Here is a 25,674-nt window from a genome sequence, read left to right on the forward strand (position 1 = left end):
TCAGTTCTGGTCACCTCATTATAGGAAGGATGTGGAAGCTATGGAGAGGGTGCAGAGTAGATTTACCAGGATGTTGCCTGGTTTGGAGAACAAGTCATATGAAGCAAGGTTAGCAGAGTTGGGACTTTTCTCTTTGGAGCATAGAAGAATGAGAGGGGACTTGATAGAGGTCTACAAGATTATGAGAGGCATAGATAGGGTGGATAGTCAGTACCTGTTTCCCAGGGCACCAATAGCAAACACCAGAGGGCATATGTACTAAATTAAGGGAGGGAAGTTTAGGGGAGACATCAGGGGTAAGTTTTTTACACAGAGGGTTGTGAGTGCCTGGAATGACTTGCCAGGGATGGTGGTTGAGGCTAAAACATTAGGGGTATTTAAGAGCCTCTTGGACAGGCACATGGATGAAAGAAAAATGGAGGGTTATGGGGTAGTGTGGGTTTAGTACTTTTTTAGGGACTATATGGGTCAGCACAACATGGAGGGCTGAAGGGCCTGGACTGTGCCGTAGTGTTCTATGGTTCTATTGACAAAATGCTACACAGCCCTATAGGAAGTTTGCTAGGATATCTGAGCCAGGAACAGACCAAGGTAGAGATACTTGGTTTATATACAGAGTTGGACACGAACCAGACAAACTCAGATGAGACAGATGCAAACTCAGACACAGACAAGCCAGACACCGACTCAGACAGACGCTGATGCACCATCAATAACTCTCTGAGATGTGAGGCGAGATATTCTCTTTTATTGACTGGAAGAAAACAAGCAGTAGTTAACCACCATACTACATCCTGGAGACTGAGGGCAGGGCTCAGGCCTCAATCGCCTTTATACCGGGGTCTGTGGGAGGAGCCACGGTCAGTGGGAGGGGCCACAGGAGCAGTCAGCGGGGTGGGGGGGGGTGGGCATGTCCAGACAGGTATATGTAGTTCACCACAGACGCATCCCGTAGAGACTCAGACAGAGTGTTCGCTCCCTGGAGGTCAAGCTGGATTGCATTCATTTACAGCTGAACCGAAATGAGGAAATGCACATTGCAGAAACATGGCTCCAGGACAACATCCTATGCACCATCAATCTTCAGGCCATGCCACTCAAGAGACATGTGTTAATATTAATTTTATAGGTGCTGTTTGACTTTATGATCTGTGTTTTGCACCTTAGCCATGGAAGAACGCTGTTCCGTTTAGCTCTATACATGTGAATGGTTGATTGACATTTAAAACTTAAACTGAGCCAGACGGTGAAAGGCAGTCATTTGCTGGTGAGAATCAGCGCTGCAGAGGTTTTGTCCTGTGATTGTGGGCTTGCTGGCATTGCAATTCTGTTCAGTTTGAAGCTGCAGTTTTCCAGAATGTGGTCTACTGTTGAGCTGCCTGTTGCAATCTTTCCTATGCTGAAAACTCTTATCACCTGCTGCCTTTCATGGCCACCTCTTTATTATTTTGTTCTATTTTTTTTCTATCACCTCTCTTCTACTCGGTACAGATCAGAACATTTTACTCAGTTAATCAATTTATTAATTTGATGGTGAGGTTCTGCCAAAGGCTGAAATCCCAGGGACAATATAGGTTCTGGACAAAGACAGCCTCTTTATGTAATAGAAACAGCACTGTGGTTATAAAGCAATAACTATTATCAGGGACCCCCACCTTCCAAGACATGCTCTCTTCTCACTGCTGCCATCTGGAAGATGGTACAGGAGCCTCAGGACTCACCAGGTTCAGGAACAATTACTATCCCTCAACCATAAGACTCTTGAACCACAGGACAATTTCATTCAACTTCAACATAGGCTGAGTCCACAACTTATGGAGTCATTTTCAAGGACTCTTCATCTCATGTTCTTAATATTTATTGCCTAGTTTTTTATTATTATTTCTTCCTTTTTGCATTTGCACAGTTTGTAGTCTTTTGCACACTGATTGAACGCCCAAGGTGCTGCAGTCTCTCAATGATTCCATTATGGCTATTCTATTACTGATTTTTTGAGTACGTCCACAAAAAATCAGTCTCAGGTTTGTATATGGTGACGTATGTGTACTTTGATAATAAATGTTGAACTTTGGTGCAGACTGCAGACTGGAGAGGAAGGTAATCCAGTACAGAAGCCTGAAGGCACACACTCAGCGAATCAGGAACAACTTCTTCCCCTCTGTCATCAATTCCGAAATGGATATTGAACCCCCAAACACTCCTCACATTTATACATATATATATGTTTTTGCACTATTTTTAATATATTCAATATACATATACTGAAATAGATTGTTTTAGTGATTTATTTATTGATTTATTTATTTGTCCTTCTATATTATGTATTGCACTGAACTGCTGCTGTTGAATTAACAAATTTCATGACACATGCTCATGATGATAAACCTGATTCTGATTCTGATGAGATTCCCAGCAGTCTGGTCAGTGTGAACAGTCTGGCTCGATAATAACCCCAGCAGTCTGGTCAGTGTGAACAGTCTGACTCGATGATAACCCCAGCAGTCTGGTTAGTGTGAACAGTCTGGCTCGATAATAACCCCAGCAGTCTGGTCAGTGTGAACAGTCTGACTCGATGATAACCCCAGCAGTCTGGTCAGTGTGAACAGTCTGACTCGATGATAACCCCAGCAGTCTGGTCAGTGTGAACAGTCTGACTCGATGATAACCCCAGCAGTCTGGTCAGTGTGAACAGTCTGACTCGATGATAACCCCAGCAGTCTGGTCAGTGTCAACAGTCTGACTCGATGATAACCCCAGCAGTCTGGTCAGTGTGAACAGTCTGACTCGATAATAACCCCAGCAGTCTGGTCAGTGTGAACAGTCTGACTCGATGATAACCCCAGCAGTCTGGTCAGTGTGAACAGTCTGACTCGATGATAACCCCAGCAGTCTGGTCAGTGTGAACAGTCTGACTCGATGATAACCCCAGCAGTCTGGTCAGTGTGAACAGTCTGACTCGATGATAACCCCAGCAGTCTGGTCAGTGTGAACAGTCTGGCTCGATGATAACCCCAGCAGTCTGGTCAGTGTGAACAGTCTGGCTCGATGATAACCCCAGCAGTCTGGTCAGTGTGAACAGTCTGACTCGATGAGATTCCCAGCAGTCTGGTCAGTGTGAACAGTCTGACTCGATAATAACCCCAGCAGTCTGGTCAGTGTGAACAGTCTGACTCGATGATAACCCCAACAGTCTGGTTAGTGTGAACAGTCTGACTCGATGATAACCCCAACAGTCTGGTTAGTGTGAACAGTCTGACTCGATGATAACCCCAGCAGTCTGGTCAGTGTGAACAGTCTGACTCGATGATAACCCCAACAGTCTGGTTAGTGTGAACAGTCTGACTCGATGATAACCCCAGCAGTCTGGTCAGTGTGAACAGTCTGGCTCGATAATAACCCCAGCAGTCTGGTCAGTGTGAACAGTCTGACTCGATGATAACCCCAGCAGTCTGGTTAGTGTGAACAGTCTGACTCGATGATAACCCCAGCAGTCTGGTCAGTGTGAACAGTCTGGCTCGATAATAACCCCAGCAGTCTGGTCAGTGTGAACAGTCTGACTCGATGATAACCCCAGCAGTCTAGTTTTGCTGTTAGCTGTCTGCACAGACCCTTGGCATTGGCCTGACATGAAGACACTGGACGTTGCTGATGCTTTTATAAGACGTGGGCAGTCACAGTTTTTGGCCATGTTCACTGGTGGATTGTTGTCTGCAGTTGGGTCTGCAGTACGCCTCTCCCTTACCTGTGGCTTTAGTGACTAACATTGCTGTCTTAGAGCTATTTAATTATCGTGAGCCAGAGGTGAGAGCTCGAGCATGGAATGAGACGCTTTTTGCAAACTGCACTGGATTGGTAGTCTTTGGGCTGTGACCGCTCCAGGGGAGCAGGTGCTGTGGCTGGAGGCTCACCACTCCTGAGAAGACCACACAGCTTGGCCAGGGACTTGGAATTATAAGACATAGGAGCAGAATTAGGCCTCTTGGCCTATCGAGTATGCTCTGTCATTTCATTATGGCTGATTTAAAAATTCGAAGTAACTTTATTGTCTAAGTACATATATGTCTCTATATACATGCTTGAGATTCCTTTTCTTGTGGGCATACTCAAAAATTCCAATAACCATAATAGAAACAATGAAAGACCACACTAACAGTGTCATGGTCCTGAATGGCAATTCCCCGTCTTGCCATTATCTCATCGATTGTGCCTTAATTCTTGTCGGCTGATTCCCTATGATTGCTAGTCCCATTAATTACAGCACACCTGGTTCCCATTAATGAACATAGGCTAATACTCGAGTATCACAGCTCTGCTGTGCTAGTTCGTTGGTCGACTCTAGTGTGAGTAAACCTCGTTTCCTGATTCCTTAGGACTGTCAGTTCTAAGCTCCGCGTCCTTTACTGGAAACACTACATAAACTTTGTCTCTGTGTAAAGACTCTCCTGGATGCCAGTTCCCGGTTCGCAAAGGTGCTAACACCTCACGACTCTGCCTCCACGCCTGTGTCCTGCCTGCACTTGGGTTCGTCCTCAGCCTCGTCCTTGCAACAGAACGAACTGGCCAAGAATGAACCCAGTGGACATAGACCCAGTGCAACCCGAACCAGCACCCTACACTGTGGACCTAGGGAAGTGCCGAGCCTTCCTGCTGCAGTGCTCCTTGGTTTTCGAGCAACAGCCACGTATGTGCACTTCAGACAGATTAAAAATTGCATACATCTTGGGGATATTACAAGGGGGTACCTTGGCATGGGCCACCGCGATCTGGTGCAACCGGCCGGAGGTCTGTTCCTCCTTCTCCTCCATTGTCTCCGAAATGAGGAAGGTCTTTGAACAGCCCATTCACGGTAAGGATGTCACTCGGTGTTTACTAACTCTTTGTAAGGGTTCACAAAGCGTAACAAAATACTCCATCGAGTTCCAAACATAGTGGCCGACTCTGGGTGGAATGACGAGGCACTACGGGAAGTGTTCCGACAGGGCCTCTCAGATAAGATAAAAGAAAAATTGGCAGCGAGAGATGATGCAGACAGCCTGGACTCTCTGATCTCTCTAGCCACCAGGCTAAATAATCAACTTAAAGAGTGTATGAGAGAAAAGACCAGTCGCCCCGCTCCTTGGGTCATCCCACGGCCTGTTTTACCATCTTCAAACAGCCCTAACCTCTCTCTCCCTTCCAATCCTAACATAGCTCCCATTCTGACCATTCTGGTGAGTCAAACAACACTCCCCTCAGCCCCCCAAAACCGGATGCAGATCCAGGCTTCTGTGCATTACCACCAACAGTCCTTGCCTTTCTCTGCCTTGGTGGACTCCGGTGCCGAGGGAAATCTGCTGGATGAGGACATAGCTTCCCAGACCAGAAAACCTCAGGAACCATTAAATACTCCTCTGGAGGCCCAAGCATTGAACGGACTTCTGGCTCGAGTCACCCACTGTACGCCACCCCTGACCTTGATTCTGCCTGGAAACCATTGAGAGAAGGTATGATTTAATCTCATCCATTCACCTCAAGCCCCTATAGTTCTAGGATATCCCTAGTTGAACCACCATAATCCCCACATCGACTGGTCTACTGGGAGGGTAGCCAGCTGGAGCCCATTTTCCCACGCCACCTGTCTGCAGTCGGCTCCATCCCTTAGCAGGGATAAGTGCTACACCTGCCCCCACACTTCTTCCCTCTCCACCATCCTAGGCCCCAGACAGTCCTTTCAGGTAAGGCACCACTTCACCTGCGAGTCAACTGGGGTGATATACTGCATCCGGTGCTCCGGTGACCGCTTATACATTGGGGAGACCCGGTGCAGACTGGGAGACCGTATCACCGACCACCGGCACTCAGTCCTCCAGCAGTGGTGGGATCTCCCTGTGGCCACACACTTCAATTCCACAGACCACTCCCACTCCGACATGTCTGTCCATGGCCTCCTCTGCCGTCAAGATGAGGCCACACGCAGGTCGATGGAGCAATACCTTATCTCCCGCCTAGGTAGCCTCCTTCCTGCCGGCATGAACATCCAACTCACTGACCTCCGTTGATACCCCTGCCCCCCCCCCCTTACCCTATCCCTATCAATAATTTTAGTCTGGTTCTCTTTCTCTCTCTTTTCCCCCCCTCACTATAATCTCCCCCCAGCCCTACCTTTCTTTCTCTTTTATTTCTCATTATTCTGCACCTTTCCCCTAGCCCATTTCCCTTCAGCCTATCACTTCCCAGCTCTCTACTTCATCCCTCCCCCCACTTCTTATCCCCCCTCGACCATCCCATGTTACTTCACTCCTGATGAAGGGTTTCGGCCCGAAACGTCGTCACTACCTCCTCCCATAGATGCTGTCTGGCCTGCTGAGCTCTGCCAGCATTTTGTGTTTTTATTTATTTCCAGCATCTGCAGATTCACTCGTGTTGCTTTTGATAACTATTTGTACAGGGATTATCTCTAAAAAACAATCTGGCCCCATCATTGCCCTGGCTGCAACCTGTGAAACAACCCATTGGCTCTCGAAGGCGTCTCTCGTGTTTCTTACCTGACTGTGATGCACTCTGCTTTGACTGTTCTCTTGAGCACTGTGATATTCTCCTGAAGGTCAAAATCCCTGGGTAGCCTTGTCCTTATCTCAGAGGCTTGAGTCTGTGAGTCTGGGCCAGGGGCTGAAGGTCCGGAGACAGTCTGTCCTGGAGTTGGACATACACCATGGTACGCTGTCACATAAGAAATAAGAACAGGAGTAGACCATCCAGCACGTTAAGCCTAGTCCACCAAAGATCAGGACTAGGCCATCTGGCCCGTGGACACTGCTCCGCCATTCAGTAAGATCATGGCTGATCTAGCCATGGACTCCTCCCCACCTAGCTGCCTTTTCCCCACAACCCTTAATTCCCCTACTATGCAAAAATCTATCCAACCTTATCTTAAATATATTTACTGAGGTAGCCTCCATTATTTCATTGGGCATAGAATTCCACAGATACACTGCTCTCTGGGAAAAGCAGTTCCTCCTCATAGCCATCCTAAATCTACTCCCCTGAATCTTGAGGCTACGTCCCCTAGTTCTAGTCTCACCTACCAATGGAAACAACTTTCCTGCCTCTATCTTAGCTATCCCTTTCATAATTGTATATGTTTCTGTAAAATCTCCTCTCATTCTTCTGCATTCCGGTGAGTAGAGTCCTAGGTGACTCAGTCTCTCCTCATAGTCTAACCCCCTCATCTCTGGAATCAATCTGGTGAACCTCCTCTGCACTGCCTCCAAAGCCAGTGTATCCTTCCTCAAGTAAGGAGACCAGAACTGCACACAGTACTGCAGGTGTGGCCTCACCAGTACCCTGTACAGTTGTAGCATGACCTCCCTGCTCGTAAATTCAATCCCTCAAGCAATGAAGGACGGAATTCCATTTACCTTCTTGACAGCCTGCTGCACCTACAAACCAACCTTTTGTGATTCATGCACAAACACTCCCAAGTCCCTCTGCACAGCAGCATGCTGCAATTTTTTACCATTTAAATAATATTCTGCTCTTTCATTTTTCCTTCCAAAGCTGATGATCTCACAATACCAACATTGTACTCCATCTGCCAGACCCTTGCCCGCTCACTTAACCTATCTATATCTCTCTGCATACTCTCTGTATCTTCTGCACAATTTGCTTTTCCACTCAATTTAGTGTCATCAGCAAATTTAGATACACTACACTCGGTCCCTTCTTCCAGATTGTTAATGTATATCATCAATAGCTGTGGGCCTAGCACCAACCCCTATGGAACACTGCTCACCACTGATTGCCAACCAGAGTAATACCCATGTATCCCAACCCTCTCCTTTCTATTGGTTAACCAATCCTCTATCCATGCTAATACATATATTGCCCCTAACTCTATGCATCCTTATGGATAAGTCTTTAATGCGGCACCTTATGAAATGCCTTCTGGAAATCCAAGTAACTAATGTCCATCTGTTCCCCTCTATCCACTGTGCTCATTATATCCTCAAAGGACTTCAGTAGATTTGTCAAACAGGACCTCCCTTTGCTGAATCCATGCTGCGTCTGCCTGATGGATCCATTTCTTTCCAGATGCCTCACTATTCCTTCTTTAATCAGAATCAGGTTTATTATCACTGGCACGTGATGAGAAATTTGTTAACTTAGCAGCAGTAGTTCAATGCAATACATAATCTAGCAGAGAAAAAATAATAATAATGAATAAACAAGTGAATCAATCATATATGTTGAATAGATTTGAAAATGTGCAAAAACAGATATATATATTTAAAAAGTGAGGTAGTGTTCATGGGTTCAATGTCCATTTAGGAATCAGAAGGCAGAGAGGAAGAAGCTGTTCCTGATTCACTGAGTGTGTGCCTTCAGGCTTCTGTACCTCCTGCCTGATGGTAACAGTGAGAATAGGGCATGCCCTGGGTGCTGGAGGTTTTTAATAATGGACGCTGCCTTTCTGAGACACTGTTCCTTGAAGATGTCCTGGGTACTTTGTAGGCTAGTACCCAAGGCGGAGCTGACTAAATTTACAACCTTCTGCAGCTTCTTTTGGTCTTGTGCAGTAGCCCCTCCATACCAGACAGTGATGCAGCCTGTCAGAATGCTCTCCATGGTACAACTATAGAAGTTTTTGAGTGTATTTGTTGACATGCCAAATCTCTTCAAACTCCAAATAAAGTATAGCTGCTGTCTTGCCTTCTTTATAACTACATTGATATGTTGAGACCAGGTTAGATTCTCAGAGATCTGGACACCCAGGAACTTGAAGCTGCTCACTCTCTCCACTTCTGATCCTTCTGTGAGGATTGGTATGTGTTCCTTCATCTTACCCTTCCTGAAGTCCACGATCAGCTCTTTCTTCTTATTGACGTTGAGTGCCAGGTTGTTGCAGTGGCACCATTCCACTAGTTGGCATATCTCACTCCAGTACACCCTCTCATCACCACCTGAGATTCTACCAACAATGATTGTATCATTAGCAAATTTATAGATAGTATTTGAGCTATGCCTAGCCACACAGTCATGGGTATAGAGAGAGTAGAGCCATGGGCTAAGCACACACCCCTGAGGTGTGCCAGTGTTGATCGTCAGCGAGGAGGAGATGTTATCACCAATCTGCACAGATTGTTGTCTTCCAGTTAGGAGGTTGAGGATCCAATTGCAGAGGGAGGTACAGAGGCCCAGGTTCTGCAACTTCTCAATCAGTATTGTGAGAATGATGGTATTGAATGCTGAGCTATAGTCGATGAACAGCATCTTGATGTAGGTGTTTGTGTTGTCCAGGTGGTCTAAAGCCGTGTGGAGAGTTATTGAGATTGCGTCTGCCATTGACCTATTGTGGTGATGGGCAAATTGCAGTGGGTCCAGGTCCTTGCTGAGGCAGGTGTTCAGTCTAGTCACGACCAAACTTTCAAAGCAGTTCATCACTGTAGATGTGAGTTATACTGGGTGATAGTCACTAAGGCAGCTCACATTATTCTTCTTGGGCACTGGTATAATTGTTGCCTTTTTGAAGCAAGTGTGAACCTCTGCCTGTTGAAAATGTCCTTGAATACTCCCACTAGTTGGTTGGCACAGGTTTTCAGAGCCTTACCAGGTATTCCATCAGGACCTTCTGCCTTGCGAGGATTCACTCTCTTTAAAGACAGCCTAACATTGGCCTCTGAGATGGAGATCACAGGGTCACCAGGTGCAGCAGGAACCTTCACAGCTGTAGTTGTGTTCTTCCTTTCAAAGCGGGCATAGGAGGTGTTGAGTGCATCTGATGTTGCCTCCAACCTCATTTGAAATTGTCTCTTCACCCTTGAAATAGCCCTCCGTAAATCATACCTGGTTTTCTGGTACAGGCCTTGGTTGCCAGTCTTGAAGGCCACAGATCTAGTCTTCAGCAGACAACGTACCTCCTGGTTCATCCACAGCTTTTGGTTTGGGATGACAGCTCCAAGCATTTTCCCAACTACAGTTTGGTCAGTACTACCTCTTTAGTGATAGCTTAAAGAGGTCCTCACCTCTCATCGCATCCATATAATCTCTCTTTGGCATGATAGACGTGTCCTCCACTGTCAAGACCAACACAAAACAGTCATTCAAAGCCTTGGCCATTTCTTCATTACTCAATTTCAATTCCCCCTTCTCATCCTCTAGGGACCCACATTCATTTTAGCCACACTTTTCCACTTTATATAATTATAAAAACTTTTACTATCTGTTTTTATATTTTGTGCTAGTTTATTTTCCTAATCTAGCTTCACTTTCTTTATTCTCACTTCGTGGTTCTTTGTTGCTTTTTAAACTTTTCTCAGTCTACCAGTTTCCCTAGTCTTTCCCACTACTCTTAGTTTGATGCCTTCTTTTATTTCCTTAGTTATCCAAGGCTGGCTCTCCCCATCCTTACTGTCCTTGCTTTTAACTGGAATATACTTTTGTTGAGCACCGTGAAAAATCTCTTCAAAAGTCTTCCACAGTTCCTTAACTGTCCTATCATATAGCCTGTGTTCCCAGTCTACATTAGCCAAATCCTCCCTTATCCCATTGTAGCCGCCATTGTTTAGGCATAATACACTGGTCTTAGATTGAATTATTGCACCTTCCAATAATTCATACTCAGTCATGCTGTGATCACTCTTTCCAAGAGGAACCCTAACTACAAGATCACTAATTTTACCTGTTTCATTGCAGAGGACCAGATCCAAGATAACATGTTACCTTGCAGGTTCAGTAACATGCTGTTCAAGAAAGCTATCATGGATGCATTCTGTGAAGTCCTGCTCAAGATTGCCTCGACTGATTTAATTCACCCAATCTATGTGCAAGCTAAACTCCCCCATGATAACCGCTGTTACATGCCTCAGATATCTCTCTGTTTATCGCCTGTGCCACTGTAATGTTATTATTCAGTGGCTGATAGACAACTCCCACCAGTGATTTTTATTCCTTTTACCATTCCTAATCTCTACCCAGATGGATTCAACATTCTGCTCCTTTGATCTTATATCATTTCTAATACCCTGATCTAATTTTTAATTAAGAGTGCTACCCCACCTCCCTTACCTTCCTGCCTATCCTTCCATGTTACCTGATATCCTTGGATATTTAATTCCCAATCCTCTCCACCCTGCAACCACGTTTCTGCAGTGGCCACAAAGTCATACCCTTTTGTGCTGATTTGTGCCACAAGTTCACTGATCTTGTTTCAAATACTATGGGCATTTAGATAAAATACCTTTAGACTCATTGTGTTTTTAAAATCTTGTAACTTTTTTCTCTTTTTCACTTGACTTTTCTTCACTTCTTCACTCTTACTTTTCTCTTTTTTATCTTTTACTTCCTTTTTATCTTTATCCACACTTTTCTCTTTTACATTATGCATACTTCTCCAATCTGTTGAACCCAGCCCCCTAATATTTAGTTTAAAGCCCTATCCACAGACCTAGTTATAATCATATATAACAATTACAGCACAGAAACTGGCCATCTCACCCTAACACTGAACTGTTCCCACAACCTATGGACTCACTTTCAAGCACTTTTCATCTCATGTTCTCAATATTTAACCATATAACAATTACAGCACGGAAACAGGCCATCTCGGCCTTTCTAGTCTGTGCCGAACACTTACTCTCACCTAGCCCCACCAATCTGCACTCAGCCCATAACCCTCCATTCCTTTCCTGTCCATATACCTATCCAATTTTTTTTTTAATGACAATATCGAACCTGCCTCTACCACTTCTATTGGAAGCTCATTCCACACAGCTACCACTCTCTGAGTAAAGAAGTTCCCCCTCATGTTACCCCTAAACTTTTCCCCTTAACTCTCAACTCATGTCCTCTTGTTTGAATCTCCCCTACTCTCAATGGAAAAAGCCTATCCACATCAACTCTATCCATCCCCCTCATAGTTTTAAATACCTCTATCAAGTCCCCCCTCAACCTTCTACGCTCCAAAGAATAAAGACCTAACTTGTTCAACCTTTCTCTGTAACTTAGATGCTGAAACCCAGGTAACATTCTAGTAAATCTTCTCTGTACTCTCTCTATTTTGTTGACATCTTTCCTATAATTTGGTGACCAGAACTGTACACAATACTCCAAATTTGGTCTTACCAATGCCTTGTACAATTTGAACATTACATCCCAATTCCTATACTCAATGCAAATTTCACTAGGATCAAGTCCCATCACGGTTCAGGTGGAGCCAATCCCATTGGTACAGTTCCTTCCTTCCCTAATACTGGTGCCAATTTCCCATGATTTCAAACTCACTTCTCTCACACCAATCCTTGAGCCATACATTTAACTCTCTAATCTTCTTGACCCTATGGCAAGTTGTATGTGGCTCGGGTAGTAATCCAGAGATTACCACCCTTTTGGTTCTGCTTTTTAATTTGGTCCCTAGCTGCTCAAATTCTCTCAGCAGAATCTCTTTCGTCATTCATCCTATGTCATTGGTACCCACATGGACCACGACAACTGATCCTTTCCCCTCCCACTGCAAATTCCTCTGCAGGTCAGATAAGATGTCCTGAAGCCGGGGTACCAGGCAGGCAACACAACCTTCAAAATGGTCTGTCCTCATGACAAATCTTAATCTGAATATAGGGTTGGTGAAGAAAATAAAAAGAAAAAGTCAAAAGTGCACATTAGTGCTCTCTGATATGGGCTTCGACCTCCTCTGTCTATTCCCCTGACTACACTATCCCCAATTACCACTACATTTCTCTTCTCTCCCCCTTCTAGAATGGCTCCCTGAACCATGGGGCCACAGTTAGCTTGTTCAACCTTCCTACAGTCCCACTCTCATCCACACAGGGAGCAAGAACCTCACACCTGAAGGACAAGCTCAGGGGCTGAGGCTCCTCCAGCACTGTCTCTTGGATCCCACTACCACCTCACTCGCAGTCACACCCTCTTGTCCCTGACCACAGACCGAATTTGAGGCAGCTAATCTAATGGGTGTAAATAGCTCCTGAAACAGAGAATCCAGGTAACTCTCCCCCTCCCCAATGTGCCGCAGTGTTTGAAGCTCCGATTCCAGGTCATCAGCTTTGAGCCTGAGTTCCTCGAGCAGCAAATACTTGCTGCAGATGTGGTCACCAGGAACCACAATGGGGTCCACCAGCTCCCACATCATGCAGCTACAGCACATCACCTGAACCTGCATCATCCCTTCTTTATTTAACTGGCTGTAATATAGTGACTTTTTATTCAGCCACTACAAAAGCCTTACCTGCTTTTTACCTGTGCTGCCTCACCAAAGCCTCAAGTTCCCACTCCTACACTGGTCCACTTACACAATGGCCTCTCTGCTTTGACCATTCTCTCTCTCTCTCTCTCTCTCTCTCTCTCTCTCTCTCTCTCTCTCTCTCTCTCTCTCTCTCTCTCTCTCTCTCTCTCTCTCTCTCTCTCTCTCCCTCTCTCTCCCTCTCTCTCCCTCTCTCTCCCTCTCTCTCCCTCTCTCTCTCCCTCTCTCTCTCTCTCTCTCTCTCTCTCTCTCTCTCTCTCTCCCTCTCCCTCCCTCCCTCCCTCCCCTAAGGACTCATACCACTAGGTTCAGGAACAGTTATCACCCCTCAATGGCTCCTCATATGGCCTTAGACCACCTGGACAATACCAGCTCCTATGTCAGGATGCTGTTCATTGACTATAGCTGAGCATTTAATACTATCATTCCCACAATCCTGATTGCAGAACCTAGGCCTCTGTACCTCCTTCTGCAATTGGGTCCTCAACATCCTAACCAGAAGACCACAATCTGTGCAGATTGGTGATAATATCTCCTCCTCGCTGACGATCAACACTGGCACACCTCAGGGGTGTGTGCTTAGCCCATGGCTCTACTCTCTCTATACCCATCACTGTGTGGCTAGGCTTAGCTCAAATACCATCTATAAATTTGCTAATGATACAATCATTGTTGGTAGAATCTCAGATGGTGAAGAGAGGGTGTACAGGAGTGATATATACCAACTAGTGGAGTGGTGCCACAGCAACAACCTGGCATTCAACGTCATTAAGGCAAAAGAGCTGATCGTGGACTTCAGGAAGGGTAAGACGAAGGAACACATACCAATTCTCATAGAAGGATCAGAAGTGGAGAGAGTGAGCAGCTTCAAGTTCCTGGGTGTCAAGATCTCCGAGGACCTAACCTGGTCCCTACATATCAATGCAGCTATAAAGAAGGCAAGACAACAACTATATTTCATTAGGAGTCTGAAGAAATTTGGGATGTCAACAAATACACTCAAAAACCTCTACAATTGTACCATGGAGAGCATTCTGACAGGCTGCATCACTGTCTGGTATTGGGGGGGTGCTACTGCACAGGAACGAAAGAAGAGACAGAGGGTTGTAAACTTAGTTGGTTCTATCTTGGGAACTAGCGTACAAAGTACCCAGGACATCTTCAAGGAGCAGTGTCTCAGAAAGGGAGCATCCATTATTAAGAACCTCCAGCACCAGGGCAGCCCTATTCTCACTTTTACCATCAGGTAGGAGGTACAGAAGCCTGAAGGCACACACTGAGCGATTCAGGAACAACTTCTTCCCCTCTGCCATCCGATTCCTAAATGGACATTGAACCCTTGGACACTAGCTCACTTTTTTAGTATATTGCACAATTTTTGATCTATTCAACGTACATAGGTAAGCTCAGCCAGCACGTGTTCATCTAAGGGAAAATAGTTTTCAGCCCCGCCAAACTGAGAAATCTTGTGCAGATGCTGTGTGATGTGTTGGCTGGTTACAAATCTGCACCACAAACTATCAGACAGTACCCCATATGCAATTAAATGATTGAACTTTATAAATCTTAATCTGAATATAGGGTTGGTGAAGAAAATAAAAAGAAAAAGGGCCCATTTTAACGAAAAAGTCAGAAGTGCATATTACAGCTCTCTGATATGGGCTTCGACCTCCTCTGAGCATCGCTGACCTTCAGACCTTCGCTCCCAGTCCACTCCCTCCGGTGGTCTACCAGCTCTCTCCACACGTGTCTTCCTTCCTCTTCCCTTGCCAACAAAAGACCACGAAAATCTCTCTTCCAGACCCACAAGAAAGAACATTTCTGTCATTGGATAGTCCCACATTCCAAAGCCCTGTTATCTCTATTCATAACCCAAACATTGCTGCTGCAGAGAAACCATTACATTAGCAGTGAAGCCTTACAGCACCTTACACATATACTAAAACAGATTTGTTTGGTTGTTTATCAATTCATTTATTTTCTTCTGCATTATGCATTGTATTGAACTGCTGCTGCTAAGTTAACAAATTTCACGACACATGCTGGTGATAATAAACCTGATTCTAATTCTGATTTAAACATCAGGCTCTTGAACTAGAGGGGATAACTTCACTCTACTTCACTCACCATAACACTGAACTGTTCCCACAACCTATGGACTCACTTTCAAGCACTTTTCATCTCATGTTCTCAATATTTAACCATATAACAATTACAGCACAGAAACAGGCCATCTTAGCCCTTCTAGTCCATGCCGAATGCTTACTCTCACCTAGTCCCACTGACCTGTACTCATCCCAGAACCCTCCATTCTTTTCCTGTCCATATAACTATCCAATTTTTTAAAATGACAATATCGAACCTGCCTCTACCACTTCTACTGGTAGCTCGTTCCACACAGCTACCACTCTCTGAGTAAAGAAGTTCCCCCTTGTGGTACCCCTAAATTTTTGCCCCCTAACTCTCAACTCACGTCCTCTTGTTTGAATCTCCCCTACTCTCAATGGAAAAAGCCTATCCACGTCAACTCTATCTATCTATCTATCCCCCTCATAATTTTAAATACTAGTTGGCATATCTCACTCCTGTACCCTCTCGTCACCATCTGAGATTCTACCAACAATGGTTGAATCATCGGCAAATTTATAGGTGGTATTTGAGCTATGCCTAGCCACACAGTCATGGGTATAGAGAGAGTAGAGCAGTAGCCTATAATTGCTAGGTTTACTCTTAAAACCCTTTTTAAACAATGGAACAACATGAGCAATACGCCAGTCCTCTAGCACCATCCCCGTTTCTAATGACATTTGAAATATTTCTGTCAGAGCCCCTGCTTTTTCTATACTAACTTCCCTCAAGGTTCTAGGGAATATCCTGTCAGGACCCTGGAGACTTACCCACTTTTATATTCTTTAAAAGCACCAGTACATACTCTTCTTTAACCATCATAGTTTCCATAACTACCCTACTTGTTTCCCTTGTTCCCTTACCTTACACAATTCAATGTCCTTCTCCTTAGTGAATACTGAAGAAAAGAAATTGTTCAAAATCTCCCCCATCTCTTTTGGCTTCACACATAGCTGTCCACTCTAATTCTCTAAGGGACCAATTTTATCCCTCACTATCCTTTTGTTATTAATATAACTGTAGAAACCCTTCGGATTTATTTTCACCTTACTTGCCAAAGCAACCTCGTATCTTCTTTTAGCTTTTCTAATTTCTTTCTTAAGATTCTTCTTACATTCTTTATATTCCTCGAGCACCTCATTTACTCCACGCTGCCTATATTTATTGTAGATATCTCACTTTTCCTAAACCAAGTTTCCAATATCCCTTGAAAACCATGGCTCTCTCAAACTTTTAACCTTTTCTTTCAACCTAACAGGAACATAAAGATTCTGTACCCTCACAATTTCACCTTTAAATGACCTCCATTTCTCTATTACATCCCTCCCATAAAACAAATTGTCTCAATCCACTCCTTCTAAATCCTTTTACATCTCTTCAAAGTTAGCCTTTTTCCAATCAAAAATCTCAACCCTCGGTCCAGTCCTATCCTTTCCCATAATTATATTGAAACTAATGGTATTGTGATCACTGGACCCGAAGTGCTCCCCAACACATACCTCAGTCACCTGACCTATTTCATTCCCTAACAGAAGATCTGACACTGCCCCTTCTCTAGTCGGTACCTCTATGTATTGCTGCAAAAAACTACCCTGCACACATTTTACAAACTCCAAACCATCCATCCCTTTTACAGTATGGGCTTCCCAGTCTATGTGTGGAAAATTAAAATCTCCCACAATCACAACCCTGTGCTTACTACAAATATCTGCTATCTCCTTACAAACTTGCTTCTCCGATTCTCACTCCCCATTAGGTGGTCTATAATACACCCCTATAAGTTTTACTACACCTTTCCCATTCCTCAATTCCACCTAAATAGTCTCCCTAGATGAGCCCTCTAACTTATCCTGCCAAAACACCACTGTAATATTTTCTCTGACAAGCAATGCAACACCTCCCCCTCTTGTCCCTCTGATTCTATCAAACCTGAAGCAACGAAATCCAGGAATATTTAGTTGCTAATCACACCTCTCCTGCAACCATGTTTCACTAATAGGTACAACATGATATTTCCAGGTATCAATCCATGCTGTAAGCTCGTCCACCTTTCTTACAATGCTCCTAGCATTAAAATAAATGCATTTAAGAAATTCTCCACCTCTTTCTCTCTATTTGTCTATAACAGTACAAAGAACTACCTTCTTTTTCTTCCTTCTCCCCTACATCTTCGGGCTGAGCGCTCCCCTTCTCTATCACCTGCCTATCCTCCCTCACACACTGTCTACAAGCTTTCTCTATTTGTGAACTAACCTCCTCTCTCCTAGTCTCTTCAATTTGATTCCCACTCCCCCCCAACCATTCTAGTTTAAAGTCTCCCCAGTAGCCTTAGCAAATCTCCCCTCCATGATATTGGTCCCCCAGGGATTCAAGTGCAACCTGTCCTTTTTGTACAGGTCACACCTGCCCCAAAGAGGTCCCAATGATTGAGAAACTTGAATCCCTGCCTCTTGCTCCAATACCTCAGCCATGCATTTATCCTCCACCTCATTTCATTCCTACTCTCACTGTCGCGTGGCACAGGCAGTAATCCCGAGATTACTACCTTTGCGGTCCTTCTTCTCAACTGCCTTCCTAACTCCCTATATTTTCTTTTCAGGACCTCTTCCCTTTTCCTACCTATGTCATTGGTACCTATAGGTACCACGACCTCTGGCTCCTCACCCTCCCACTTCAGGATATCTTGGATGCAATCAGAAACATCCTGGACCCTGGCACCAAGGAGGCAAACTACCATCTGGGTCTCCTGATCGCGTCCACAGAATCACCGATCTGACCCCCTAACTATTGAATCCCCTATTACTGCTGCCTTCCTCTTCCTTTCCCTACTCTTCTGAGCTACAGGACTGGGCTCTATGCTGGAGGCATGGCCACTGTTGTCCCCCCCCCCAACAGTACTCAAACAGGAGTACTTATTGTCAAGGGGTACAGCCACTGGGGTACTCTCTAGTACCTGACTCTTCCCCTTCCCCCTCCTAACCGTGACCCACTTGTCTGCCTCCCGTGGCCCTGGTGTGACCACCTGCCTGTCACTCATCTCTATCAACTCCTCACTCTCCCTGACCAGATGAAGGTCATCAAGCTGCAGCTTATTTTTTGTTTATTTTTCTTTTATTTTTATATTTGCAGTTTATTATCTTTTGCACATTGGTTCTTTGTCTGTCTGTGCTCTTTCATTGATTTTATTGTACTTCTTGGATTTACTGTGATTGCCCACAAGACAGCAAATCTCAGGGCTGTATATGGTGACATGTATGTACTTTGATAATAAACTTACTTTGAACTTTGTGGCTGTGTATCTGTATATCTGCATGTGTGTGTGTGTGTGTGTGTGTGTCTGTGCATGAGTAGGTCTGTGTGTGTGTGTCCTGGTCTGTGTGCTTTTGTGTGCCTGTATCTGTGTGGGTGTTTGAGAATATGTATGTGTTGGTGGGGTTGTTTGTGCCTCTGTGTGTGTGTCTGTATCTGTGTCTGTCTGTGTTTGTGCCCATGTGTGCCTGTGTGCTTCAGTGTGTGTGTGTGTGCGCAGAAAAGGGACTTTGTTTCACTGTTCTTTTGTGGTTGTCTCTGCTTGTGTTGTGCTGAGCATTGCTAATATGGCACAAGTAACACATACCTGCTGTCTCCAGCACACAATATCAAAGTGGATATTAAAAACTTTTTCAAGTATTTAAAAAATAAAAGAGAGATGAGAGTGGATATAGGACCACTAGAAAATGAGGCACGAAAAATAATAACAGGGGACAAGGAGATGGCAGATGAACTAAGTGAGTACTTTCCATCAGTCTTCACTGTGGAAGACGCTAGCAGTGTGCCAGATGTAGTTGGTGAAGGAAGAGAAGTGAGTGCAGTTACTATTACAAAGGAGAAGGTGCTCAAAAAGCTGAAAGACCTGTACCAGATGAACTGCACCCTAGAGTTCTGAAAGAGGTAGCATTAGAGATTGTGGAGGCCAAATTTATTGGATTCTGGCATGGCACGAGGAAATCTGCAGATGCTGGAAATTCAAACAACAACACACACAAAATGCTGGTAGAACACAGCAGGCCAGGCAGCATCTATAGGGAGAAGCACTGTCGACGTTTCGGGCCGAGACCCTTCGTCAGGACCCTTCGAAGGGTCTCGGCCCGAAACGTCGAATGTGCTTCTCCCTGTAGATGCTGCCTGGCCTGGTCTGTTCCACCAGCATTTTGTGTGTGTTGTGGATTCTGGCATGGTACAGGAGGACTGGAAAATTGCAAATGTCACTCCCACTCCACTCTTAAAGAAAGGAGGAAGGCAGCAGAAAGGAAATTATAGACCAGTTAGCCTGACCTCAGTGGTTGGGAAGATATTGGAGTCAGTTGTTAAGGATGAGGTTACAGAGTACTTGGTGCACAGGACAAGATAGGATAAAGTCAGTATGTTTTCTTTAAGTGAAAATCTTGCCTGATGAACCTGTTGGAATTCTTTGAAAATACAAGTAGGATGGATAAGGAGATACAGTGGATGCTGTAATTTGGATTTTCAGAAGGCCTTTGACAAGGTGCCATGCATGAGGCTGCTTAACAAGTTAAGAGCCCATGGTATTACAGGAATGTTAGAAGTGGTTGAAGGCAGCTACTGGGAATAAAATAATTCTTTTCTGGTTGGCTGCCAGTGAGTAGTGGTGTTTCTTTTTATGCTGTCTATCTATGATTTAGACGATGAAACAGATGGCTTTATTGCCAAGTTTGCAGATGATATGAAGATTGATGGAGGGGCAGGACTTGTTGAAGAAACAGGTAGAATGTGGAAAGACTTGAACAGATTAAGAGAATGGGCAAGAAAGTGGCAAATGAAATACAATGTTGGAAAATGCATGGTGTTACGTACTCGTGACTCATGACAGTGGTGCCCTTGTCACGTGACTGGGGTTGAAGCTATACTGGACTTGAGGTATGGTCTTGTGATGGTGGAGTGACGTCATTTTTCCGCCAGTAGAGATCATGTGACAGGGTTTTTTTACAGGTTATAAAAGGTAGACCCCACCCTGCGAGGAGGGGCAGTTCATGGCTGGATTTGCCAAGTTGACTTCATGCCACTGCGTGATTTAAGTGATGACGCAGTTTAGTAGAAGGATGAAGTTTTTACCTAATGCCTAAAGTTTAAAAGGTCATTGCCAGCAGGTTCTTTATGATTCTGCTAGTTCGAGAAATAAATGGAGAGTGAAGATCGAAGTTTGGGAGCTAAAGATCGAGGAGAATCGCTTTCTACGGTGAAACGGGTTTCGACCTTTGTTTGATCCTTATTTGGAAGGATTTTGTTGACTATCTTCGCGTTAATCCCTGGGATTACCAGAAAGGATTGAGGATAGTGAGGAAGGAAAGGTCAGTGCCTTTAAGCCGTTTCGTTTTGTAAATTCTTCGTGGGAAGTTCGACGTCGGGGATCGAAGTCAAGCAACATGAAAGAGAATTTACATTATCTTATAAAGTCTCTCCTTTTAAGTGGACTGTGTGCATATCGAACTTTTGGCAATACCACTTTAAAGAACTGTTTTTGCAATATCACTTTAAGAACTGTTTGAGCTGCCGCACCGCAGTTGGTTTCCGGTTACGGTAGTGTTTGTTTACTTTTGGGGGGTTTATTTTCTGTGTTGAATAAACGTGTTGTTTGTTATATAAAACCCTTGCTGAACTCATATATTTATTGTTGCCTGAATACGTAACATAAATATGGGGGCTCGTCCGGGATTGGATCGTTTGAGTTTATATGCTTGCTAACTTTTGAATCGGTGTTTTGGAAACGGGGAATACTCTATCCTTTTGTGTGATTGGCTTGTGAGTGGTATTCGGCAACAATGAATATTGATGAGTTTCTGGCTTCGCCAGATGCGGAGTTGTTGGCGAAGGCGAAAAAAACTGAGGTGTCTGAGATAGCTCGTAGATTGCAACTTAAAGGTATTTTGACGATCACATCTAAGGCTGTGATACAGAGAAAAATCGCGTCACACTATGTGGATTCGGGTGTTTTTGATGATTCGGTTTTAGAGTCGTTTCCAATAAGTAATCTGGAGATGCAGTTGCAAATCGAACAAATGAGGTTGGAACAGAGTAAAGCTGATTTGGAGAGGTGTAAATTGGAGGCGGATCAAAAGAAGAGGGATTTTGACTATGCAATGGAGGAATTAAGGTCTGGGAAACAGTCTTCTGGTTCAAGAAAACCGGTTGTTACTAGTCAAGAAATTAAATTGCTCCCTCCATTTAGTGAAACAGAAGTGGAAAGATATTTTCAACATTTTGAAACTATTGCTCGGATGTCAGAGTGGCCGAAAGATAAATGGTCAGTGTTGTTACAGAGTGTAATTAAAGGTAAAGCACAACAATTTTACACAGCTTTAACAGCTGCGCAAGCACTTGATTATGATATTGTGAAGAGGCATATCTTAAACGCATACGAATTAGTCCCAGAAGCTTATAGGGAAAGATTCAGAAGTTTGAAAAAGTCTGTGGAAAAAACTTATGTGGAATTTGCCTATGATAAAGCTATGTGTTTTGAGAGATGGGTTTCTTCTAAAAATGTAAATGGGGACTATGATACATTGAGAGAGCTGATTTTAATGGAGGAATTTAAAAGAAGCGTTCCTGTTGAAGTAAGGACCTACTTAAATGAGAGGGATACTGATAAATTGCAGGACTGTGCTAGATTAGCTGATGAGTATGTTTTAATCCATAAGAATAAATTTCCTCAGGGCAGAAATTTTAAGAGGAAAAATAACATGGAGACTCAAGGTAAATCAGAAATTAAATCAGAGGTTAATGAGAAAGGAAAACCTGTGAAGGAAAGACAGTTTGGTCTTATTTGTAACTATTGTAAGAAGCCTGGCCATGTAATAGCTAACTGTTTCAGATTGAAAAAGAAAGAGAAGGAGGCAGTTCCAGATGCTTGTGTGCAATATACTGAAGCACCTGTAAAGTTACAGGGTTTGATAAACACAAATGAGGCTTTGTTAGAGTCTGACCAAGTTAGAAAGGGATATGATCACTTTATAACTGAAGGGTTTGTATCCTTGAAGGAAGGATCTACTCTGGTGCCAATAAGAATCCTTAGGGATACTGGAGCTTCTCAATCACTGATGTTAGACAGTGTGTTGAAGTTTAATGAAGAGTCTGATACTGGTGAGGTAAAATACATAAGAGGTGTTGGAAGTGATTTTATGCCTGTACATTTACATAAAGTAAATTTAAAGTCAGGGTTAGTTACAGGATTTGTTAAAGTAGGATTACAGCATAGCTTACCTGTGAAGGGTATTTCTTTATTGTTAGGTAATGACTTGGCAGGTGGACAAGTTTTTCCTGAAGTGCATTTGACAATGGAGTCAGAGGAACCAGAGTTGAATTCTAACATAGATACTTCCTGTGTTGTGACTAGAGCTATGGCTAAAAAGATTGATGCGCAGAATGAGGTTGTTACTCAGGATTCGAGTTTTGAGGATGTGTCAGAGACTTTCTTATCTTCGTTGTTTGAACAAGATTCTGGGAGTAAGTCTGACTATAAAGATTTATCTTTGTCTCGGAAGGAGATGATAGCAGAGCAGAATAGAGACTCTGAGATTATAAAATTAAGAGAGCAGGCTTTACTAGATAGTGAAATTGCGAAGGTGCCAGTAGGATATTACTTGGAAAAAGGAGTGTTGATGAGGAAGTGGAGATCGCCTACAATTCCTGCAAGTGAGGATTGGAATGTTGTTTACCAGGTAGTTGTTCCGAAAGTTTATCGAAATGAGATTTTGACTTTAGCTCATCGTGTGCCTTTAGGTGGACATCAAGGGGTAAGGAAAACTGTGGACAAGATTTTAAAACATTTTTACTGGCCTGGTCTAAGAAAAGATGTGGCGATGTTTTGTAAAACGTGCCATACTTGTCAAATTGTGGGTAAACCAAATCAGGTTACACCAGTAGCTCCATTGCAACCTATCCCAGCATTTGGTGAACCATTTTCTAAAGTTATTGTAGATTGTGTTGGTCCATTACCAAAGACAAAAACTGGTTGTCAGTATTTGTTGACTATCATGTGTACTTCGTCTAGGTTTCCAGAGGCAGTACCACTTAGGAATATAAAAGCTAAAACTGTGACAAAGGCCCTTATAAATTTTTTTACTTATTTTGGATTACCTATGGAGATACAAACTGATCAAGGCAGTAATTTTATGTCTGGATTGTTTCAACAGATAGTTTATAAATTGGGAGCTAAGCAAATCACTTCATCTGTATACCATCCAGAATCGCAAGGTGCCTTGGAGAGGTTTCATTCTACCCTCAAGAATATGATTAGGACATTTTGTGTGGAAAATGAAAGTGACTGGAATGAGGGTATAAACTTATTTTTATTTGCAGTAAGGGAATTGGTACAGGAATCTTTAGGTTTTAGTCCATTTGAACTTGTGTTTGGGCATAGAGTTAGAGGACCTTTAGCTTTATTGAAAGAACAGTGGATTAGTAAGGAAGTACACACTAATTTGTTGGACTATGTGTTGAAATTTAAGGACAGGTTACATAAAGCTTGTAGCTTAGCTAAGGAAAATTTAAAGTTGGCTCAGGAGAAAATGAAGACTTGGTATGATAAAGAAGCTAGGATGAGGATGTTTAAGCCTGGAGATAAGGTGTTGGTTCTTTTCCCAGTGCAGACAAATCCTTTACAAGCTAGATTTCATGGTCCTTATGAAATTGTGTCTAAAATCAATGATGTGGATTACGTGATAAAAACTCCAGATCATAGAATGTCAACACAACTTTGCCATATCAATATGATAAAACCATATTTTAAGAAACAATCTGATACTGTGACTGTTGTGATTAGTGAGAATTAGTTTGATTTAACTAGGAACATGATAGATGATTCATCTGACTTTCATTCTAAATCCAACATTGTTTCTGTTAGGTTACCAAATTCAACCATTCTGGAAAATATTGATGAGAAATTAGCACATTTACAGTTAGAGCAGAAACAACAGATGAAGGAGTTAATTTTTAAATATAAGGAGTTGTTTCCAGATGTTCCGAGAAGGACTACTATAGCTTTACATGATGTAGATGTTGGAGATGCCAAACCTATTAAACAACATCCATATAGGATGAACATAGAAAAATGTGAACTTGCTGAGAAAGAAATTGAATATATGTTAGAGAATAATATCATTAGACATTCTAACTTGAATTGGAGTTCGCCATGTGTTATGGTGCCAAAACCAGATGGTAGTATTAGGTTTTGTAGGGATTATAGGAAGTTGAATGCTGTAACGAAAACAGATGCCTATCCAATTCCTAGAGTAGATGATTGTATAGATAAAGTTGGAAAAGCAAAGTTCCTTGCAAAGATTGATTTATTGAAAGGGTATTGGTGTGTTCCATTAAAGGACAGAGGTAGAGAGATTTCTGCATTTGTAACTCCATCTGGGTTATATGAGTATAATGTTCTTCCATTTGGGATGAAGAATGCCCCAGGTACTTTCCAGAGGATGATTAACTCTGTGATTCAGGGATTGAAAGATACTGATGCTTATATTGATGATTTAGTGACAGGAAATGATACTTGGGAAGCACACATTATTGCGATGGAGAAATTGTTTGAAAGGCTTTCAAAAGCTAAATTAACTATTAATTTAGCTAAGAGTGAGTTTGGACATGCCATTGTGACTTACCTTGGTTATGTTATGGGTCAAGGTAAGGTAGCTCCTGTTCAGGCAAAAGTTCAGGCAATTTTAGAGATTCCCACTCCAACGGGGAAAAAGACTCTCAGAAGGTTTTTGGGAATGGTAGGATATTATCGGAAATTTTGTAAGAATTTTGCTAATGTTGCCCTTCCATTAACTAACCTTCTGCAGAAGAATGAGAAGTTTGTATGGACGGTGCCTTCTCAAGAAGCATTTGAAAAATTGAAAACAATGATATGTCAACAACCTGTGCTTAAGGCACCTGACTTTGAAAAACCTTTTTCACTGGCTGTGGATGCTAGTGATGAGGCTGCAGGAGCAGTATTAATGCAAAGGAATGAGGGTGATGAGGTTGATCATCCAGTAGCTTACTTTTCTAAGAAATTTAATAAGCATCAAATAAACTATTCAACAATAGAGAAAGAATTGTTATCTCTTGTTTTAGCTTTGGAATATTTTGAGGTATATGTTGGTACAACTCAAAAACCACTTATTGTTTACACTGATCATAATCCGTTAGTTTTTCTGAGTAAGATGAAAAACAAAAACAGAAGATTATTAAATTGGAGTTTGATGTTACAAGAGTACAATATTGTGATGACTCATATTAAAGGTAAAGATAATGTGGTTGCTGATTGT

The 25,674-nt window shown here is 43.2% G+C and overlaps 1 protein-coding gene across 1 annotated transcript in view; it reads left to right on the forward strand.

The window, feature by feature from the left end:
• The first annotated feature begins 4,566 nt into the window (after window positions 1-4,566).
• cdh15 (cadherin 15, type 1, M-cadherin (myotubule)) overlaps window positions 4,567-25,674 on the forward strand; it is a 164,834-nt gene continuing 143,726 nt past the window's right edge. Inside the window, exons 1-2 of the mRNA XM_059992445.1 lie at window positions 4,567-4,846; window positions 6,584-6,694. Of these exons, the coding sequence (XP_059848428.1) occupies window positions 4,567-4,846; window positions 6,584-6,694 (391 nt within the window). The remainder of the gene's footprint in view (window positions 4,847-6,583; window positions 6,695-25,674) is intronic.

Source organism: Hypanus sabinus, chromosome 17 (genome assembly GCF_030144855.1).
Source record: "Hypanus sabinus isolate sHypSab1 chromosome 17, sHypSab1.hap1, whole genome shotgun sequence".
NCBI lineage: Eukaryota > Metazoa > Chordata > Chondrichthyes > Myliobatiformes > Dasyatidae > Hypanus > Hypanus sabinus.